We start from the raw sequence: 22,018 nt of genomic DNA on the forward strand, positions 1-22,018 counted from the left end.
ATTGCTTCTTTCAAAAGACCAAAGATTATATCGGATTATAATAAACTTTGTCAATGATAGTTACGAATTCGCAATACTAAGAGCTTGAAATTCGACCCTTTTAGATTTGGGCACCTGCCATCGGATCAGAATTGACTAGCTTCAATGTTAACATTCGCAATGACGATGCGGATTTTCTTAGCGAATCAGTTTAGCGCTAACTACTAGCCTTGGATGCATACTTGATCTAACAGTCGGACAAGTATTGTTTATATTAGAAGTGTCTTTTTGATCTTTTTTCTTCAAAGTAATAACATGATAGGCTAAATCGTATTCTATAATATAAATATTAAATTGTATGTTATATATTTTGGTGTAAAATTGTTTAAAATCATTAATTAAGTAACTCAATACTTTAAATACTCGTGTACAGTTGGTAAATCGGTATAACACATGTACGGTGAACTCGTTCGTTGAGTGTATTCGTTCGATATGATTAAAAAGTGAATTTACCTTTCTCATACGATAAGTGCATGGATACAATTCAAAACTTGACTCCAAAATGATTAAAATATGAAAAATAGATCTGTTATATTTTCTGTATGCGATTGTTACAGGCAACAGTTGGTTTAATACATTTTGTGCAATAACATAACAAGTATACAACATTGACATTAATAAACGATTACTTGTTAAAGGGAGAGATTGAAAATTGATTTTCATGAGTTGGAAAAATTAATGGCCACATATCAGCGATGGTAAATTGAATTGAAGTTTCTGTAATAATTACCTTAATTAAAACGTGGAATTTATTTCGTTTGACGTGTTCACAAGTAACGTGTAATAAATTTCGATTTATCAATTGGCAAAACGCTTTCGATTGAACGTTCTTTTACGTACATTGGACCCGTGCGAGGTAAGATATATTTAATGTTAATGCACTTTATGCGTAAAGTGGCAGACAATGGTAAAAGTGCAATGGTAATTTTTAATATTTTAACATTGCACTTTAAACATTGCACATAGCACATATAATATACTATGTCTTTAATTATCGCAATTATATAAAATTGTTTGTCAGTCATAAAAATGTTCTTACAACGAATAACGCTATTTCATATTTTTATAACGATATAAAAGATAAATTTGTATATTGGTACTTATTTACAGGCTTAAATAATACAGTTAGTTCCAAGAATTATGTCGATTAACATATTCACAATTTTCCATAAATTTTCTTCGACTACTTTCTGGTACTTGTTTCATCCGACACTGCGCTCTCTTGTATATTTTCGTCATATGCTTATTTTCGAGTTCTATCTTCGTAAAGTTCATTGATTAGATTTCTTTGCAGTATCTTGAATTTTTATTAAATTTACAGAGAATAAACCGCTTCGAATTAGTTTTATTATTTAGATTTGGATTAGTTTTAATCTATTTCGATTAAAGACTAGTTTCAATCTATATCTATTATTTAATGTCGCATGCTTCTTTCGAACATAGATATTTTTAGACCGCTCCCTCGAGGTACAACGAGCGACCGTCAGACAATCTGTTAGACACAATGTTGACGCTTCGCGCACGTGTCAAACAGCACAAAACTTGCAGACGAAATGAAATGTTTTCGTTATCATATCGATGACTGACTCACCACTGAAATAATTCGGTTAAACAAACGGTGTTCATAAATCACACGCGCGAATAGTTGGTCTGATTGTTTTTTCTTTTTCTTCTTTTTATTAAATAATCACTAGAAGACTACATCAAATTTTTAATTTAACAGTTAATGTAATTAATAGATAATTATATAAAAATTAATTTTTAATTATCATTTAGTATGGTCATAATGTAGATCTATTCTAAATATAAACTAAAACTTATATATGTTGTTTGTAAATGTGTTTCAAGGGAAACGGGGAAAGCGTTAAAGCGGGGAATGGAAATCTGGAGGATTTATTTCAGTAGATGACAAAACAAATTTGAACAACTAAGATAACAAAAATTTTGAGTATAAAATATCCACAATGCATTCACTCTGATATTTAGTAAGTGAAACGAATCTCTGTCTGGGTCCTGCGTCTTTTAGTTGCGTTTAAAAAAATATGAACTGAAATCAACATCTAATTGTAGAATAAAATAAAATATCAAATTAGACCACAAAACTGAAATAAAATAGCTGAATGATTCTACTGTCGCTTAATATTGGAGTAAATTTGATATTGAATGAAACGTCTAATAAAATAAAAATATCGTCATAGTAAACTGTCATATTTATTTAAAAAAAATCGACTGCTTTCGCTTTCTTACTGCTACTCTCATTCATCAATTTTATCCATTTATAGAATCTACGCCCGAGATACTATGTAAACTTGGTGGTAATTTACAAAATTAATCCAAGAACAACTTCCGTTAGCAATTTATCAGTAAATAATACCTAATCTAAGAGTACAATTGCGAGCATACCGAGAAGGCTTGTATAAATTGTATATTTACTCAGATGGCGGTTATACCGATGACCAAAGTTATATTTAACGGCATCGCTGCATACTGGCGCAAATGCCAAAACTACTCAGCATTATTTACAGTGCATAAAACAAACCGTTTAGACACCCCTCAACGTTTGTACAGTTTCTTCCACTTTCTTCTATAAACGTCCTTATGCGATATCCAGTTTGCATTAAAATCAAACAGCATTATTAAAGTTATAGATTTAGCGAAGTAAATTAAATATTTTTAATTCTTATTTAAACTTGTATTTAATAAAATGCTCTGTTTAGTGGAAGTTTCATTAGAATTAATAATCGAATATTAATTTCTTAAATCGAAAAGAATTATTAAACTTGCCAATTTAGTTAAGCAAATATTTAAAGCTTTTAATTTTATTTTAATTCGTATTTTTACAAAATATAATGAAATATTCTGTTAAGCAAAATTTATTCTATTTACACATTAATCTACATGTTTCGTATCTATTCGCAGTGATCCAGAATGGATTTCATATCAATAATTCTTCTACCAAAAAAAGGTTGTAAAACGATTATCAATTGAAAAATTATTATAAAAGTATTATTATATATGAGGAGAATGTTTTACTCCATTATACGTTTGTTCCATAAGCCTGAGGTATTTACCTATCTAAGAATAATAATTCAACAAATTTCACCGAATTCTATTCCTATTCATTAACTACGTTAAATACGGTTATTTAACGTATGGCTAATTATCGTATGGTTACGATAATTATTGGTAATTTATATTGATAGATTAATGAAAGTGAAGTAACAATGAAAAGAAAGAAATTACTATTGCTACGACAAGCTTACTTCCATTACGAAACTGGTAAATAGCGAATGAAAGAAGGATGACAGTCTCGTACCAGTATCAAGTGGCAAACTCTACCAGAGGTGGATTCACCAGGCTTCTTTTTATGTGGAGAGGATCACTGTATAAGCTCATCTATAGAGAATTACTCTTATTCCTGATAATCTTTGCAGCAATCTCCACTGTTTACCGTCACATGCTCAGTATCAAACTGAAAAGGTTCGCAATTCAATTATTAATGTGATTTCGATTAAATAACGATCGGATGTAATGCTCTATAACTTTTATATATTATTAATATTTGTAACAGTTAAATTTTTATATTTAAGGGAGAAATTGCACGTGTATATATGTATAACAATAGGATATACATACACACATATATAATAAATAAATAATTGATGTAACAATTAATTATTAAATATATCGTTTCATTTCTAGAGAATTCGAAAAGATTGTCATTTATTGCGATAATTTTATTAATTTAATTCCATTAAGTTTCGTTCTTGGATTCTACGTATCTTACGTTGCTCAAAGATGGTGGCAACAATATCAAGCGATACCTTGGCCCGATAAGTAAGTCTGGAGAATAAATATTCAATGGAACAATGAAACGTTTAATATCGATAACTGTTATTAATAGGGTAATGCATTTAATTGCTTTGTACGTTACTGGAAACGACGAATACGCTCGTACACTTCGAAGAGCTCTGATGCGCTACTTGAACCTTTCCCTGATACTTGTTTTACGTTCGATCAGTTCGGCGGTGAAAAAACGATTCCCAACGCTCGATCACGTCGTTGATTCTGGTAAAGTTTTCTTTCAACGTGAACGTACTAATTTTAACCCGTAGTATTCATTCCCACGAAAGCGTATTATATACGTTACTGACTTCGAAGAAAGACTAACAAGGCACAAATCATGATGAAATGGAATTACGAAAACTGATAACAGAAAATCTTTACGAACGGCAGTAAAAATCATAATCATTGAATTTGGATTAAAAACTTATTCTAACAAAGGTGAATCCGTTTTTCGGTTACTTGTATATACCATATACATACATGTGCATTTTTTTGCAATTATTTAAAAATTATTTCCATAGTAGAAGGTTATAATATTACACGATGTTTGGAAATAATATATTTCTTGTTAATATGTAGGAGTCCAGTAAATTACAGCAGTTCTTTCCAATAAAATCGGCTTTTAGTATCAATGATGATATTAATACAATGGATATTATACGAATAATACAATAAACATCTGATTGCAGGTTTTATGACAGCGTTTGAATTGGATTTATTTTTGGCAGTACCAAGCTTAGAATTCAACACTTATTGGATCCCTTGCACATGGTTTATCAACCTTCTAAAAGAAGCGCGTCATAATCACAGAATTCCCGATCCTCAGGGATTAAAATTAATTATGGAGGTATGATATCATGTCGCAGCATCAAGTTGCGATTGCAAAAGGAATTTACAATTTACTTGATACAACTCGTATCAACGAATTAAATATTTCGAAAAATCTAATTTGTTACCATGCTAGTAAAAGATAATAATCGTTACAGGAATTCAGCGAATTTCGTACAAAATGTGGCCTTTTATGGAGCTACGATTGGATATCAATTCCGTTAGTTTACACGCAAGTAGTGACATTGGCGACGTACAGTTTCTTTGCCGTGGCTTTAATAGCTCGTCAGTACATCGATGGTAAAGAAAAACAATTCCAGCTGCAGATTGACATTTACATACCTGTTTTTACTCTGCTACAATTTTTCTTTTTCATGGGCTTGTTAAAGGTACATACAACTTTTCCTATAACGAGAAAGATAACAAATTGTCAAAACAATAATTATACTTCGATAGGTAGCGGAACAATTAATTAATCCTTTTGGCGATGACGACGAAGATTTCGAATTGAATTGGATAATTGATCGCCATACAAAAGTAATTAAGCTTCTTTATATATCGATGTCTAAGATTTATTTTACAAATATCTTCTGAAATATTTTCGAATCGTACAGTTTTAGTTTCCCCATTTATTTTATATATCAGGTATCATACCTTGGAGTAGATACCCTTATGAATCGTTGTCCACCATTGGTCAAAGATATTTACTATGACGCTGAAAATCTAATTTTACCATACACTGAAGCAGCGGCTGCTTACAAAAAGAAAACTTATCGCGGTAGTGTGGCACACATGACGTTAGTATCCCTAAAAGGTTTTAATTAATGTATGGAAATTATTATGGCAGGAGGTACTTTCAAAATTGATGTTCATCTTTTGACGTTTAGCGTTCCCGAGGAAAAGCAAACTATGTTTCTACCAGATGTTATAGAAGAGGACGAAGAGGACGTAAAACCGTCACATCACACATCAACGATGAGTTTAGCTACTCATCCTAATGACAGCCCACCGTGTGAAAGGCGGTAAGATTATAATGTATAATGTATTCGCGTAATTTCTTTAATTATTCTCCATATTCTTTTTAAATATTATTCAAGCAATTGTTTTTATTAAATAATTTAAGAATTCTTAATTAAAACTAAAATTCAATGAAATTATATGCATACCAATTTCAACATGTATAACAAAGGAATCTTAAAAATCAAATTCCAGCAACGAATATATAATACAATAATTTGTATTGCGAAATCGTGTGAAAACGTAGTTAATGAAATGATGTTTTGTTAAGTTAAACTCGTTTGTTTCAGCCAGATCAGCCCGCGCCCTGAAACACCTACGAAAATTGATCAAACTTGTCCTGAGACAATTTTACAGTTTGATATTCAAGAACCATCGGTCCACGCCGACCAAATAGAACAAAAAGCGAAAAATATAGCAGACACTATAAAGAAATTTTCATCTTTAGGAAAGTATTCGTTGCCACGAATTGATTCAAGCCGAAAGCCATTTTTCACATTAACAAAAAGTCCTAAGTTGGTTATACAACCTTGGCCGAGTACGTCCAATTTATCAATACCCTCGAGACAAATCATAGACACACCTTCCGTTTACATGGATAATCTAAATCCATGGAGAGATTATAGTCCAAAAGTTGCACTACCATACTCGTTTGATGTTGGTGGTTCGGAACATTCCCCGGAAGAGGAAGGGCAATACGACTTCGAAAGTGTACATCCATCAGACGATACTGCTATAAACCCAAGTGACAGTCCTCATTCAGATACATGCCAGTTACAGTGCCAACATTACGGTACTTCTTATTTAACGCTGCCAGAAACACCTTTGTCAATCCCATCGAAAGCAACGATGCCGAAAAATAGAAGCCCCAAGTTTCTTGTAAGAAGACATAAATCAATGGGGACAGGTAGAAAGAAAGGTATTCAATGGAAACGGGTCGTGAAAACTACTAAGAAAAATACACCAGACGGTATGCCGAAAACCGAACGAAGCTTAACTCGTTCGAGGGACTCGCCAAATTTAAAATTAAAAGAAACATCGCCGAATACAAACAAAGACGATATATTTGATACAGACACATCGGGCGAAGAAGGATGAGTCTAAAGATTGTAATTACACATCTATGTGATAATTATTAAGGAATATAAAATAATGCGTTATATAAAAGTATTTATCAGTATAAAATGGCGTCTTGTATTCTTCATTTGGTGGCGCACACACCGCATATCAGTCTATTTACCCTATATCAACACTAGTCCTAGTCAGTTACGATGCAATTGCAGTTTTACATATTGTGATTGAAATATTCAAATCAACGTATCTCCAGTGCTATTGAAGATATGTAGATACTTGGATGCGCGTTATACTCCTCGGCTGATGTTATTCCAGTTTTGCATATTAAAGCTGAAATATTTAAATCAACGTATCTTCGCAACTATTTGAGATATATAGACACTTCGATACGCTCTATGCTCCATAGTTGGTGCCACAAACATGTCACACCAGTCAGTCTACCCTATCTCAACAATAGCCCCCGTCAAATCCGAAGTAATTGCAGTTTTGCAAACGAGTTATACACCCCTTTTGATACCTCATACAACGCACAATAATCGGTTTACTCTTTATGCATCCTAGTCCTTGCCAGTTCACAACAACAGTTCACTAGATTGGTGTTGAATTATTTAAATCAACGAATCTCCGCTGCAATTTGAGATATGTAAACACTTCGATGCGCGCCGCACTCACATTCTTGTGGCGCATACAGCGCACATCAAGCGGTTTAATCTATATTAACACTGGGCCTCGTCAAATCTTATGAACTTGCAGTTTTACATATTGAAGCTGAAATATTTAAATAAACGTATCTCCGCTGCTGTTGGACATATGTAGGCATTTCGATGCGCGGTATACACCTCATTTACTGCCGCATTCAGTAATATAATATTACTGAATATATAATATTCAGGCTGAAATATTCAAATTAACGTATTTTCGCTGCTATTTGAGATGTATAGATACTTTGCTGCGCGTTGTACTTCCCTTCTGGTCCCGCATACATTGCACATGTATCGGTTTACCCTATATTAACACTAGCCCTCGTCAGTTGGTATTCAGCAGCAGTTGTGCTAATTTGCGTTGAAATGCTCAAATCGAAACATCTCTGCTGCTATTTGAGATATGTATTGTAGACAATTCAATGCGCATTATGCATCCCTTATTGTGCTGCGTGCACCGCTCATCAGTCGGATGGCTCTATATCAACACTACTTGTTACGACCGTTCGCGGAGAAACGCGGTCGCTAGGAAACGCGTCAGCGAGAGGCGTAAATTCTCGCTACGATTTTGTTAATCGACGCCGCGAAAGAGTCGTCCCCCCCCCCTTTTTTTTTGTAGCGAGGAGGGGAAAATGCTTTTACGCATACCCAAAGACCCGCATCTCCGGGTTATGTAGGACTCGGCAGATGACATCGCCATACCCACTAAAAACCCCTCCTCATTCTCCCTCTGCTACGGTACTCGAGGCACCAACCCGGTACGGTCATTCGACATTACTTCAGGTTGGCCTCTACACCACGTACCTAATCCTTTATCCTCCCTCCTCGACTCCGGTCATTCTTCTCCTCCTTTCTTCCCTTCTTCTCCTGTCCTCCACCTCCCTTTCCTTAGAAAGCCGGCATTTCATCGCCTTTGTACAAAAGTCATGAAACCTGTTCCACAACCGCTCCTCTGCTACCATCTTCTCAACGACTCGGTTCTCCAATTTAAAATCTTCACCGATCTCGACCTCTAACTCCGTTCTCTCCTCCGTCCATCTAGGGCACCAAACTAGCACATGCTGGGCGTCATCCATCACCGCACCACAATCCTAACAGCTGGTATGCGACTTTTTGCCGATCCTATGACGGTAACGGTTAAAGATACCGTGTCCCGTAAGGATCTGCATCGTATGGTAGTTGATCCTCCTCCTTATTTTATAGAAGATCAGCGGATCTTCTACGAGTCTCCTAGTCTAATTGGAGGGGCTGTGGAGCGCCCACTCCAATCTCCACCTGTCCTCTGCCTCCATCTCCAAAACCTTCATTTCTTCCTGCCCAGCATGTGCCGCTTTTTCAGGGCCCTCCTTGATCCGCCTCTTTACTCCATACTGTTTCCACCGCAACCATGGCTTGATGTAAATCAGCATGCTACCGGTAAGCACACACAAAGCCCCATGTGACACCGTACGGTAGGCGGTAGACGTACGGATCAACACTGCTCTTTGCGCCCTTCTCATGATCGTCCTATTTGTTTCTCTTCGCAGAGAGGAGGCCCATATCGGTGCACCATATAGTACCACAGACTCCCAGACCCCATAATACAGCCTCCTGACTAAATCGTTGAGCCCACCGACGTTTGGGAGTACGCTCCGTATGGCGCCCAAGAACCGTTCTGCTTTATCACAAACTTCTTTGAGGTGGAGGGAGAATCCCCTAGCACTATCCAACACTACCCCTAGGTACTTCACAACACGGCTGGTGGAAACCTCCCCCTCCCATCCCCCACATCAACATTAAAAATCTTCGGAATCCTCTTCCTTGTTAAGAGGATAACCTCCGTCTTCTCCCTGGTCAGATGCAATCCAGCCTCGCAGCACCACCTGGTGGCCAAGGCTATGACCGCCTTTATCCTTTCATTAAAGTCGTGGGACCCTCTAACCTCGAGTAGAACCGCCAGATCGTCGGCGAACGCTACTGCTTCGGTATCCTTCTCCCGGTCCAGCGCCGCCAGCACCCCGTCATACACTAGATTCCACAGTAAAGGTCCTAAGACCGACCCCTGCGGGACCCCTGCGTAGACGTTCCTCCTTACGACACCGTCCCGACAGTGTACCAATATTCTCGTCTCAGCTAGATAGTCCGCTAACAACTCCTGTAGCCGTTCCGGTAGTCGTCTCCTTCGAATCTCCTCCATTATCCTCTCCCTCCTTAGAGCGTTAAAGGCGTTCTTCAGATCAAGGGCGACCAGAACACACACCAGGCCCTTCCTTCTACACTCTTCAACAACTGCGACCGTCCTATCCAGGGCTTCAAGAGTCCCCCTCTTTCTTCTGAAGCCATACTGATCCCTATGGAAGGGATCCTGAACAATGCTCCTCTCTATGAACATTTTCAGCGTGTGCTCCCACACCTTGTTCAACGCCGGCAGTATGCTAATCGGCCTATACGCCGATGACGTCCCAGGTTCTTTGCCAGGCTTGGGTATTAATACCACCCTAGCCTTTTTCCATACCGCCGGTATTTTTCCACCGGTATTTATTCCGTTGAGCACTGTCAGGACCCTATATCCTATCAATCTAGGACCCTACTCGCCCTCCAACTTAGCCTCATTCGTCTATTGACGCTAATTATATCCGGGAAGCTAGTCCCTCCATTTCTCAGGAAGGAGTAGCTTCCCGTCGTCCTAATAGGTATAAGCTCATTCCTCGTCATAACATCGAGTGGGCATGTTCCCCTCGTTCCATCTTAGAGCCCCCCCACACCGATGATTTCGCATTAAAGTCACCGGCAACCATAATCGCCGGTGCTCTTTTCCTCTCCTCCTTTATGACCCTTTCCAGTTCCTTCAAATAATCGTTGAACTGGTCCCTGCCCTTATTGGGGGAACAACACCCACTGACGCAAAACACATCACCAACCCTGACCCCTACAATCCCTACATTTCTTATCAGGGTCTCGCTCGCCGCATGTTTTCCATTAAACAGGGTGACCCATACCGATGCATCCCCACCCTCGTCATTAAGCCAATAAGGCAACTGCCTATAGGGCTCGGAGATGGTCACTATGTCCACCCTGCTTTCACATACGCACTGCATCATCAGGTCTTGCGCAAGCCTGCACCTGTTCAGGTTTATTTGTAAGACTCTAATTGGGCCCCCGTCTATTCCTACTACCTAAGCGCACCATAGGGCACGCCAACGACCCCGTTACGTGTCTTGCATTTATACCACCATGTTTCAGACACATGGCGCATCTCGGCTCTCTATCACAATCCTTCATACTATGCTCAGCGCTGCCGCACCTCCTACACAACTCTCTGCCAGAACATGCCCCAACATGTGGCACCTGTAACAGCGCTGAACATTAGCTAACTGCCTAACGGAGGCTATCGTTAGCCCAGTTCTCAGTCTCCTTTCTCTCTCGTCACTAGGCACTCCACTCACCGGGAGGACCACTACAGCCTCTTGCGTGCCCCATAGTGCCGCCTTTATAGATTTAATTTCCACCTCCCCACTCTCCTCCATTCCCCACTGCGACCTGATTTCTTCCACCAGCTCTTCCCTGCTGGTGAGGGGGTCGATGTTCCTTATTTGTAGAGTTGCCCTGTTCACCAGAGCGGCCACCTCCATACTATCACTCAAGTCGGCTCTCAATTTAGCCGCCGCCTCGCTGACCACCACCGTCCTGTCGAATTCAATCAGGATATGGTCCGCTCTCGTCCTACGGACCCCCATGGCTCCCTCCAATGAACTCCTCACCGCCATTATCCTCTTATACACCTGAAGCCACTCACAACCTTCCTCCACCGTAATTAGTATGGCTTCCTTCCTCCTCCTGTTTCTTGGTACGCCCCTCTCTTCAGTACCAACCCGCCGGTTGCTTCCCAGGCGCAGCATCGGAGTAGCTTGCTCTAAGGGAGCTCTCCTCTCCCTCCTCCTTTTTTCTACCCTCACCCATCCTTCGGAGTCCTCGCTGTAGTCACCCCTTATCACTCTATTCTCCCTCCCACACGCCTCAGCGTATGTGCCCTCTCCTCTTCAGGGTCTCTTATACTCTTCAACTCTCATACCTTCAGCCGGCGATACTACCTTTCTTTTTGAATATCCGCCCTTGGCTATCGTCACTTCCCTCTCCAACTCTGCCCTGTCTGCCCTTTTCACAACCTCGGCAGGCTCTCTCCTTCTCCTTCTTCTTCTCTCCTTGTGTTCCCCACACTGCTCCAGGGTAGACAGGATACCTTTCATCATGTTGCCTAACTCCCTTATTCCTTCATCCTTCTCTTTGTCCAACTTTAGCCTCTTCAACACCATGTTGAACATTTTAACCATCCCTGTCATGGCTTGTGTGAGCCCCTTCAACTCAGCCCTGGAGATCAGAAGATCCTCGTCGTCAGCATCGCTAATCTGCGTATCGTCTAGCGTAGGCCAGCCCTTTTTCCCTGCTACCGGCGTACTGTGGTCGCTCCCTCTAGTTCCAAAGGAACCCTCCGATTCCTCAACCACCCCAACCTCCGTCCTTTCACTAATCATAGGGCTCCTCTGAAATCTCTTACTCGGTTTAAAGGGGCAGAAATTCTCCCCCCCCCCCCCCATCCTTCCTCGGAATAACCGAGATTATCACATTCTCATTCGGCTTCACGTCAGACGCCATCCTCGGCTTCTCTCCTCCCGCTGTCGTCTTCTTTAGCTTGCCCTCCTCCTTTTCCTTTTCCTTTTCCTCAGTAGCTATTACCGCACAAAGGGGTGCTTGGGGTTCCACCTCCCCCCCGCCGTTCTTCCAGTAACATAATAACCGTCGGGTCGAGCATGGTAAGCCACTCGTATTCCCGACGGGGCCTGGGGGCTCCGAAACCCCCTGCGTCGTACGTTTGTTAACCTTAGACCGCCTGTCCATATTGTATGTAAAAAGCAAGTCCATAAACATCGCCAATTCGTCAACATCTTGCCCATATACCGTCCAAAAGTATCCAATCATTGTCCATAAACTCACCAGGTCACCAAATAAGCCAAACAATGATAATATTTACAGTAATTGTGCTATCTAAGTTTCCCTTGTCAAACACCTGCATACTGCTAAAGACCCGATGATACGCGCCCAGAACGCCACAATATAGATAAATAACAACAATATATAATAAATAATGAACAATAAGTAATAAATACCATAAATTAATAAATAAATAATAAATAATAAGTAATAAGTAAATAAATAAATAAATATATATATAAATAATTTAAATAATAAATAATAAATAAATAAATCGAATAAAACAATTACTAGTTAATCAATACAAAACTATAAATAAATAAATATCATAAACTAAAGGAATAAATAAAATAGTAAAATATTATAACATTATAGCGGTGCATACATCCAACCGCTACATACCCCAACCTACTAATCACCACGTAACTCCTACAGCCGCCCCATTACTCGGCACCCCATTACTTATTTATTTATTCCAAGGCACTTAGTTCGGCTCGTGTCACAATAAATAAATGGCCAAATAAATATTATAAGTATAAGAACCCTGGCCGGCCCGACTTTATTCCTTAAAAATAGGAACTTACTTCAAGTCGACCGTACATGCTCACATTATTATTTATTTATTTATCCTCTAAAGCGTATGTATATAAACGACTAATTACCGTGACGCGTGAATCTGCCATTATAGTCGATGGGGTCTTGTGTAGATGTTTATTTGACTTTATCCGAGGTCGCCAATACCGGATAAATTCAAATTAACGATTACTACCGTACTTTTCGTTTCTCGCACACTTCCTATCCTCCACTTACTTTTTCTTGTTCAGTGAGGATATTATCAGCCCATTACGCGCAAACGTCTTGTTGCTCACCCCCTCAATCATCATACATGCCAACTCTATTTCCATTTCCACACTTTCACTCACTCTCCCCCGCATCTCCCGACACTATCTCACTCTCATGCATTCTCCTGCCACCTCAGTCCACGTATACCCCTCATTTCATTTCACTACTCCTTACAATTATTATTACACTACCTTTCCCGCCTCATTGACCCCTTACACCCTATACGAATCACGCCAAACTACGTCCTCGTACATACACTCGACTAGCGGGAGCAACCCGTCAACACGTCCGCTCCCCATCGCGCCCTGAACCGAACTCCAAAATAGTCATTCCCCTGTTTCGATTAAGATAACAGAGGTGGTTCAATGAATGTAACACTGTATTAACAGGTTAACATAAAATAATATATTTGACAATAATATGATGAATATATTACAGAAAGTTGACTCGACTTTACGATATCTCTAAATGAATTCGTTAGACTATTTGATTTTGCTCGTCAGACTTCTCAATGTGTAACATTTGACTCGTCAGGAGGGACTGATTGCCCTTCGATCATTTCTTTGTCTTGTTTGGAAGACGACCCCCACTATGCTCGGGTTACGCCACCGCTCGCGCCTATGATCACGTATGACCATTCTTGTGTGAAAAAACGTAACGGACAAAAATCGACGTTTCTAGAGCTCGGTGCTTGGCCACAACTATGCGCTCGTTGATACATTGTATATGATCCGGCGGGCAGATAAGACGATCTGCCTGCGACACTATAGGACCGCGAGCGACGGTTAGAAATTACAGCCTGTGGTAAGCCTCGTGGCGTAACACTACTGCTTGTCAGTTGCGGTCAGTAGCGGCACATAAGTCAATGGAAGATTTGAAACGGGAGAGACTCATTGTGCCTTGGAATATCAACGTTTTTTTTTGTTTACAAAATCTATAGGCAAATGAACTTCGGACAAGATATTATTGCCGTTACTGGTAATCTTCAACCGGAGTTACATAAGACCTTCAACTTCGAACTTTTTATAGTGCTAGTAGATTTGGTATCGGTATGATTTTCTCACTTAACCACCGATCGATAATATTTGTTACGTCCGGTGACTCTTTGCGTAGCCCGGAATCCATCCCTCAGTCGAGGCGGCCACTCGCTACGTCAATATCATTAGTTGAACCTTAATAATCATAAAGGAACTGTCGTAAAACTAAGCATTTCGATTTGACCATTAAGGCCGTTAAGTAGTACAAAACACCTTCGAGTCAAGAGGTTCCTTATGGTTATTGCTCCATCAAGTGGAACGTGGGGAAACGTTTTTCCCCATTTTTCCCGGGATTTCCACCCGGTGGTGGGGCGACCAACACCCAGTAAGAGTTTTTCTCTGCGACAGCATCGTCATCGAACTTCATTGGTTCAACGACTACAGATCAGTCAACATCTCTACACTGGGTTCACTTCTTTAATTCAGTCAACATCTCTTCATTCTCTACATCTACTTCTGATCACTCATCTAATTAACATATATGTCGGGTTTACATTAGAATTAAGGTTAGGAGCGTGAAACGAATCTTCGTTTGGATTACACGTTGTCGTTATGCAATAAAGAAGACATCGACTAGTGCAAATACGATTATCAGAGAATCGGATAAGTAACCGTGGTAATTAGATACTCGAGAAACTAATGACAATGATCCTAGGTTCAATAACGAATCCGCGGTCGACGGGATGATACATGAACGTACTCACAAAATCTAAGTCGGACGCGTAATATTCACTAATCGTGAGGTGTTACTCTTTTCGTCGATGAGATCGCGAGAGAGAATGAATTTCCGTCCCGATGATGCCACAGAGGAAAACTATAATGGGGTGTGTCTAAAGACACGAGATCATCGGATTCGTCGAGAAAAGCCTTCGTTCAGAAAGTAAGGGAAATTGGCGTTGCTGCTAATTGGTCAATCTCCATATCGGTGGTTAGAAAAAGATGCTAGCCGCCCTCGAGGAAAAGTTGCTAGTGGGAGACGCCGTTCGTTGAAAAAATAGGTCTCCTCTATCTTCTCGTAGTTGGGACAAAGACTGTTTGTTTGAAGGACTTTAGTTAGCTAAATCTTAAGATTTATAACGGGCCCTCAGACTAGCTGAACATGCACTGCGGAGACGCATCGACATCTGGCAATCATCTTACTCGAAGAATAGGGTCTGCAAGTGGCGAGCTACGAGACAGAGACCGTTGGAATGTTTACTGTCGAGTGTTACAGCTATTTCCTTTTTAAGGAGAGCTATAGAACTACTCCATGCCTCTGTCAGACAAAGCGTTCATTCCGTGACCGCGGCTACGTTCGGCGACTGGCTATCGCCTCGAGCCCAAGCTCATTATCACAAATCTCGAACAATACAATCAGATCGAATGACAATTGTTTAATTACGCCTATGATAGACTCTAGATTACGGTGTTAAAGGATTTTTCCGAAGTTCCAAAGGGAAGGCTCCGATGTTCTTTCATCTCCGACATATATATATACGTACATCCCTAACCGATCAAAATAAAGAACGATCGTATGCGACGTAATAGTAAGAAAAATAAAAACGAAATAATAGAAATACATACTTTAATGAAATAGTAAATATAGTGAATACAACATACCCTGTACCAACTAATAAACCGAGCAAGCCGCGAAGCGACTGATACAACCAAGAATAGCCTATAATTTCACAATTCGGTTAAGGATAAACTAAGAAGAACCAATTAACCAAAAGTGACTCGCAAATTAATTAATAAATCACGACATAATACGATATTCAATCAGGATAACCTACAATTCGACAATTTAATCAAATCTCGCAATAACATCACAAATAATCCAAAAGAAAAGGAAAAAGGAATGGAACGATAGGAATACACACTTTTATAACAAATATGAAATATCGAACAATCTAATCTATAGCACATATGGACATACAAAACCACAATAAACAAAATATATCTTATATACAACGGGATATAAAATATATAAAACACCTAGGCATATTCTCACACTTCGACAAACCAGGCACTATTGTCAGAATCCACACACGAAACGTCAAGTTTGAAGTGAAAGAGATTCCACGAACAGTACACTTGAACAAGTTAAAACTAACACATAATCGAAACAGACCACCAGAATGATTTCATGAGGCAACATAATAGGTGTTATATGGAATAACACTGCTTGTTGAATACTGCAGATAGTGGAAACCTAAAAGAAAATGGAAAATTATTATGTGCGTTCTAACCATTATTTAAATATAAAATGTGTTAATTAAATAAAATAATTAAAAGCAGTGAAAGTGAAAGGTACCTAGTGCACGATTAATCATCGTAGAAGAAAGTGTACATGGAGGAAGTGAACTCCACAACTCCACAAGGATAGGCTACGGATTCATTTTGTAAAACATACGACGGTCAGCTGAAACAAATGGATAAGTTAATCTCAATTGCACTAATATTAAATATTTATAACAACATTAAAGTTGAATTAAAAGAAACAAGGATAACGGACAATAATTGATGCCCGTCAACAACATTTACAAGATAACAGGACTTACGGTTGACCATTGCAAAATTTTAAGAGCATTCTACTCACAGGTATGAAGATACCGAAGGTAATAAATACCGAGGTAACTATTCATAACCTAAAAAGAGGAAGAATGCTGTAAACCACGTTAAAGTAAAAATTGATAATAGTAAGAAACTCGTTACTCACATCTGAAGGTATACATTACAGCCGACGCAGTTGTAAGAAGCCTACTACCAAATTTAAATGAATACTTACGGAATATTGAATCAGATACTACCACAACAGTCATGACGGCAACAGGAAACTGAAAAATCAAGGAAAAAATTGTGACACTATAACAAAATAATCCAACGCTAACGAAGCAGTCTTAGTAAACAAGATAGTGGACAAACTATTTTACTATGTAGATATTTACAAAATTTTATATATATCTTTTATATATATCTATATATATACTTACAATTCTAGGATAAGTAATAGTCATAGTAAGTGTTCGAAATGTAGCGAAGAACCAAACACCCACCATGTAACTGTTCCAATTAAAGGACTCAGCGTTGAAGGATTAGAATTGTAGAACCTATAAACAATAAAGATTTTAATTAATAATATATAGATTAGCTCCAAAATTATACCATACAGATATGAAATAACGGCAAAATCACAAGTATAAAGTAACAACAAACTAATAAGAAAGAAGTAGAAACAGCCAATAAAATAGGAATAGGTTAGAAATTAATCAAGACCGATTAACCGAGTATCAACGATAAACGCGATTAAGATAAGAAATTATTATATTGTACTAAGTTATAGTATAATTGTATTAAGTCTGAGAGGCGTAGAGAAATACGATTATGTTATGCAGTAAAATTGGTAATAATACACTATGCACATATTAGTATTAAATTAATTAAGCGAACATTTTATAGAAATAAATTACTCAAAACACAATAATAAAACAGTGCTATTGATAAATTATAAAATTTAACAATAACACAATCCATATGCTATTATATTAAAATAACACATAGTATATATACACATTATAATGAGTACATAAACAATGCTATTGTCATATTAAAAAATTCTAACTGCGCTAAAATAGAGGAAAATAAGCGACGGACGAATAATTATTTCAGTATTAAACAAATTAAGGACGCGTCACTATACTTTTACTGGAGACATTCACGACCGGCCATCTTGGTTTGTCATGAACATAGGATAGCTCTACACGTGCGCATCGGAATACATGCAATAATTACACACATTAAATAAATGCAAAACAATATTATTTTCACTTCAATTATACGTCAACTACTAAAATAAAGTTACAAATAATTAACAAATAAATAATAGATTCGACATTAATAAAAGTCACTATATACTAGGGACATTCACAGGCGGCCATTTTGGATAATCAACACGTGCATATAGTAACTTTTATGCATTACAAAATAAATTATGTTTTCGATGAAGAAGTAAATATTTAATAGATGATAATACAAATGGAAGATTGTAACAAAAAAAATAAATAATAATTAACGCAATATAATACATCATTCTTATATGGTAACAGGAATATTAGAAATTAATAGAAATCAGCCATGAGAAACAAACCATGAAATAACATGTTAAACTTATTATTATGACAAGAAAAAATAATATTTTATTGAAAGAAACAAGAAATAACGCATAAGAAGACTCGGCAAACACTAAATTGCCACGCGCCTTGAACGTTTCACTGGCATCAGCAAGAAAGTTACCAGATACATCGCAGATGCAACTTCAGCAAGGATAAGTTGCCACGCGCTTCTGTCACGTAAAATTGATACTTGGGTTGTAAGAGAAAAGAAAGAATAGAATAACGCTGAACCGAAAAAGGGGTGTTGTACAAGAACAGCAACTAGAACAAGAACTCCCTGAGCTGGGTGAAGGCTCAGCTTATATACGTTTTGGTTTGAGGATGTTGAGGGGCTCGGTGTAGGTTATGATGTGGAAAAGTGTCCGAAGGTCGGGGGTCGGTGCCTTATCTATGATGTGGACTAAGGTGTGTCATAGCTTCTGTGTAGGCAATGATGATAAGGTGGTGATGTGTCCAAAGGAGTCCGAAGCTCGGTCGATGTCTTATCTCTGATGTAGGTTGAGATGTGATTGATGTCACATACCTACCTCCTTAGATGGATTTTGGTCCTCAAAAATCTTAGTTTTTTCTTCAAGATTGTTTTATGGACACTAATTGGTTAAAAGTGTACTTTTCTTCTCTGTCTTGATCCTTTATGAGAGAAAAAAAAATTTTATCGGGTTCATGAAAAAATTTGTCACGCACATACACGCATACATACACATACAAATTCCGTTCTCTCTGGTACGTACAACTAGAAAATATATAACACAGCTACTTATATGCGTACAAGTAACCGATTTTACAGGAAATATACAGGAGGTGAACGGTGATATTTCACGCTTACGTTCCTTTTAGGACTTAAGTGTACATAATGCCTGGTTTTGTACTCGTTGGAAGGTGTCTTTTCAATTCATTACTGAATCGATATACATTAGATAGAATAATAAACTCAATCTACAAAAATACTAGAGAAACTGTGATCATTACAAAATTATAAACAAATTTATGAGTTGAAACATGTTGAGGTTATTCGATGTGTAAACGGATAAAACACGTGGATAAATTGTAAGGCAGAAAATATATTTAAATAGAAGTGTAATTATAAGTAAGAATACAATTTGAGCTGGTCCAGATGGTACCCAATAACTGAAAAACCCCGAAGCCAACGTCGCCTGTCTACTGTTTATGGTCTGACTTCGTCGCAGTCTTTTGTCTACGCGCTGTCGATGGCTTCAGTGCTTGAGAAAACTAAAAAGACCAGATGTAGAGTTCTCTTATAAGTGGTGATCACTTCAACGCCCTCCCTAAAAATTCTACATGTCTACAAACAATTACCTCTTAATATCTTTTTTATTTTTCAAACCTAACTTTTGTCTTAAATATTCAAATCTTGGTTTTGGCAATGCCTTTGTACATATATCTGCCAGTTGATCTTCGCTTGTTACATACGTTACATCAATTTCGCCTCTATTGAATAAATTTCGCAAGAAATGATATCTTACGTCAATATGCTTACTTCTTTGATGGAATTCTGGATTCTTAATTAATTTCACGGCACTAGTATTGTCTACACATAGCATATACTTAAAGATCTCTATTTTACATTCAAGAAATATTTTCTTTAGCCACATAATTTCTTTCGCTCCTGAGGCTGCACTGACATACTCAGCTTCGGTCGTAGATAGAGCTATACATTGTTGTCGCTCACTTACATACAACGCCTGATGTTGACTTTCTTGTTTCTTTGTCGCCTGTATAGTCAGCATCGTTAAAGGTTTCGAGACTGCCTGCTTTTGTATATAAGAGTCCCATGTCTGCGGTCCCTTTTATGTCGCGCAAAGTTGTCCGAATTTAGCTTTACCGTTAAAACCCACCTATTACTAAGTACCTTCTGATCTTTTGGTTTTTCTACAAGAATCCACGTCTTATTTTCATGATGCGATTTCATTTCATCATTCATAGCCGCTTCCCATAACTCTTACTTTTTGGATCTCATCGCTTCGTTAAAATCCACCGGTGATTTTCCCGCTACGTACGTTACTGGACTACCATAGAAATCGGTTCGTTTGATCTTACCTCTATCTCTCAATTGTCTCACATTGTCGCTAGTTCCATGTTCATTCTCTGCACTTTCATACGTACATGCTCTATCGCTCTGCGCACACATATCTTCGCGCTCGACAATTGTCGGTAAACTTAAATTAACAAATTTCGCATTTTCTAGTTCGGGCTTAAATATTACGTCACGGCTCAATATTACATTTCTTACTGTCGGCACGTATACTCGATACCCTCGTCCGTCATCTAAATAGCCTACCAAATATCCTTTATTAGCCTTTTTGTCAAGTTTTGTTCTCTTTTCTGCAGGTATGTATGCAAAGGACTCAGTACCAAAAACCCTAAACTTTTCTAAATTTGGCGGTTTCTCGTACCACAGTTCATACGGTGTTTTCTTGTCTTGTCGGCCTGGTCTTATTTATAACATGTACTGCTGTATTCATGGTTTCGGCCCATAAAAACAGCGGTAGATTTGATTTTGACATCGACCGACCTGCCTCTACTACTGTTCTATTTTCCCTTTTTGCGACACCATTCTGTTCAGGAGTGTCAGGACGTTAATTGTGTGCCTAATTCCCTGGCTTCTTAAAAATTCTTTAACTTCTTTATTTTTGAATTCTTTCCCTCTGTGGCGGATCGGTATCAATAGGACGTCGACAAGTCGAGCCGCGGGTACCAACCGCCAACACTAGAGGGCTACGACGACAACGAGTCTGTCTGTCTAACTCGCTAGCAGTCGAATATACGAACGATTGATATAAATACCGCACCTAGCGAGACTCCCTCTACGTCTAAGGCAGGGACTACCGGGCATAGCCTTACTGACGAGTCCACCGGTAGTCCCGGGACGAAACGCACTCTCTCTCTCTTTTCATCCGTCACACCTCCATCACTATGAATTTCTTTAATCTTATCGTTGAATTGATTCTCAACTTCTAGGCAAAAAGTTTTTAATTTTTCGATTACTTCGGACTTATGTCGTAAGAAGTAAATCTTTGTGAATTTTAAAAAATCATATTTAAATGTAAGAAAATACAGTTTCTTGCCTAATGACTCGACTTCCATAGGTCCACATACATCCGCATAAATAATTTCGCGAGGTTTAGTCGCCCGATTGATTTTCTCGTGAAAACTCGATCTATGATGTTTCCCGTACGGGATAACCTTCACAGAAAAAGTTACTATTCTCCACAACTTTCATATTTGAATTCTTTAAGAACTCTTTAACTTGTCTGATGTTTTGATGATATAGCCGTTCGTGCCATAACTGCAATGTGTCCGCGTTTGATTCCGTTCTATTGCTAAAATTACAAACTGACGGTATGATAACTCGCATATCTACTTTATACAAATTTCCGATAACAGAACCTCTTGCTATCATTTTCTGGTTTTGTAAAAACATACAATTGGGCCTTCCTTTAAAACACAGAAATCTATGCTCCTTCTTGCGACAGATCTAATGGAAAATAGATTT

General features: G+C 38.4%; 1 protein-coding gene and 1 long non-coding RNA gene across 7 annotated transcripts; one reads left to right on the top strand and one right to left on the bottom strand.

Moving 5' to 3' along the window:
• The first annotated feature begins 341 nt into the window (after positions 1 to 341).
• Positions 342 to 7,504, top strand: LOC117239456 (bestrophin-4-like). Of its 4 annotated transcripts, XM_033505016.1 has the most exons (14): positions 342 to 482; positions 597 to 895; positions 1,888 to 2,024; positions 2,322 to 2,597; positions 2,959 to 3,102; positions 3,243 to 3,519; positions 3,742 to 3,876; positions 3,944 to 4,110; positions 4,575 to 4,732; positions 4,872 to 5,102; positions 5,170 to 5,250; positions 5,359 to 5,510; positions 5,601 to 5,735; positions 6,021 to 7,504. In XM_033505016.1, the coding sequence occupies exons 6-14, from the start codon at positions 3,341 to 3,343 to the stop codon at positions 6,826 to 6,828; spliced, it is 2,046 nt and encodes a 681-aa protein (XP_033360907.1). In that variant the 5' UTR covers positions 342 to 482; positions 597 to 895; positions 1,888 to 2,024; positions 2,322 to 2,597; positions 2,959 to 3,102; positions 3,243 to 3,340; the 3' UTR covers positions 6,829 to 7,504. The 4 variants fall into 4 exon arrangements, with proteins under 4 accessions (XP_033360907.1, XP_033360908.1, XP_033360909.1 ...); XM_033505017.1 differs by lacking the exon at positions 2,322 to 2,597; XM_033505018.1 differs by lacking the exons at positions 1,888 to 2,024; positions 2,322 to 2,597.
• Positions 7,505 to 15,900: 8,396 nt separating this feature from the next.
• Positions 15,901 to 18,297, bottom strand: LOC117239459. 3 transcript variants are annotated; one of them, XR_004494457.1, is made up of 5 exons: positions 18,033 to 18,297; positions 17,326 to 17,442; positions 17,052 to 17,169; positions 16,647 to 16,980; positions 15,901 to 16,544 (listed from the first exon to the last, which is right to left on the bottom strand). It is a non-coding gene; the product is annotated as an uncharacterized LOC117239459 (long non-coding RNA). The 3 variants fall into 3 exon arrangements; XR_004494456.1 differs by having other exon boundaries at positions 16,647 to 16,754; positions 16,932 to 17,169; positions 18,033 to 18,295; XR_004494455.1 differs by having other exon boundaries at positions 16,647 to 17,169.
• Positions 18,298 to 22,018: the final 3,721 nt, after the last annotated feature.

The sequence above is a fragment of the Bombus vosnesenskii genome, unplaced genomic scaffold (genome assembly GCF_011952255.1).
Source record: "Bombus vosnesenskii isolate JDL3184/JDL3185 unplaced genomic scaffold, Bvos_JDL3184-5_v1.1 scf7180000014015, whole genome shotgun sequence".
In the NCBI taxonomy this organism is placed as follows: Eukaryota; Metazoa; Arthropoda; class Insecta; order Hymenoptera; family Apidae; genus Bombus; species Bombus vosnesenskii.

Bases quoted from the DNA above. Each gene is read 5' to 3' on its own strand.
- LOC117239456 (XM_033505016.1), top strand. From the start codon at position 3,341: ATGACAGTCTCGTACCAGTATCAAGTGGCAAACTCTACCAGAGGTGGA. The intron at 4,111-4,574 runs GTAAAGTTTTCT...ATCTGATTGCAG, and splicing joins CGATCACGTCGTTGATTCTG to GTTTTATGACAGCGTTTGAA. The intron at 5,736-6,020 runs GTAAGATTATAA...CGTTTGTTTCAG, and splicing joins AGCCCACCGTGTGAAAGGCG to CCAGATCAGCCCGCGCCCTG.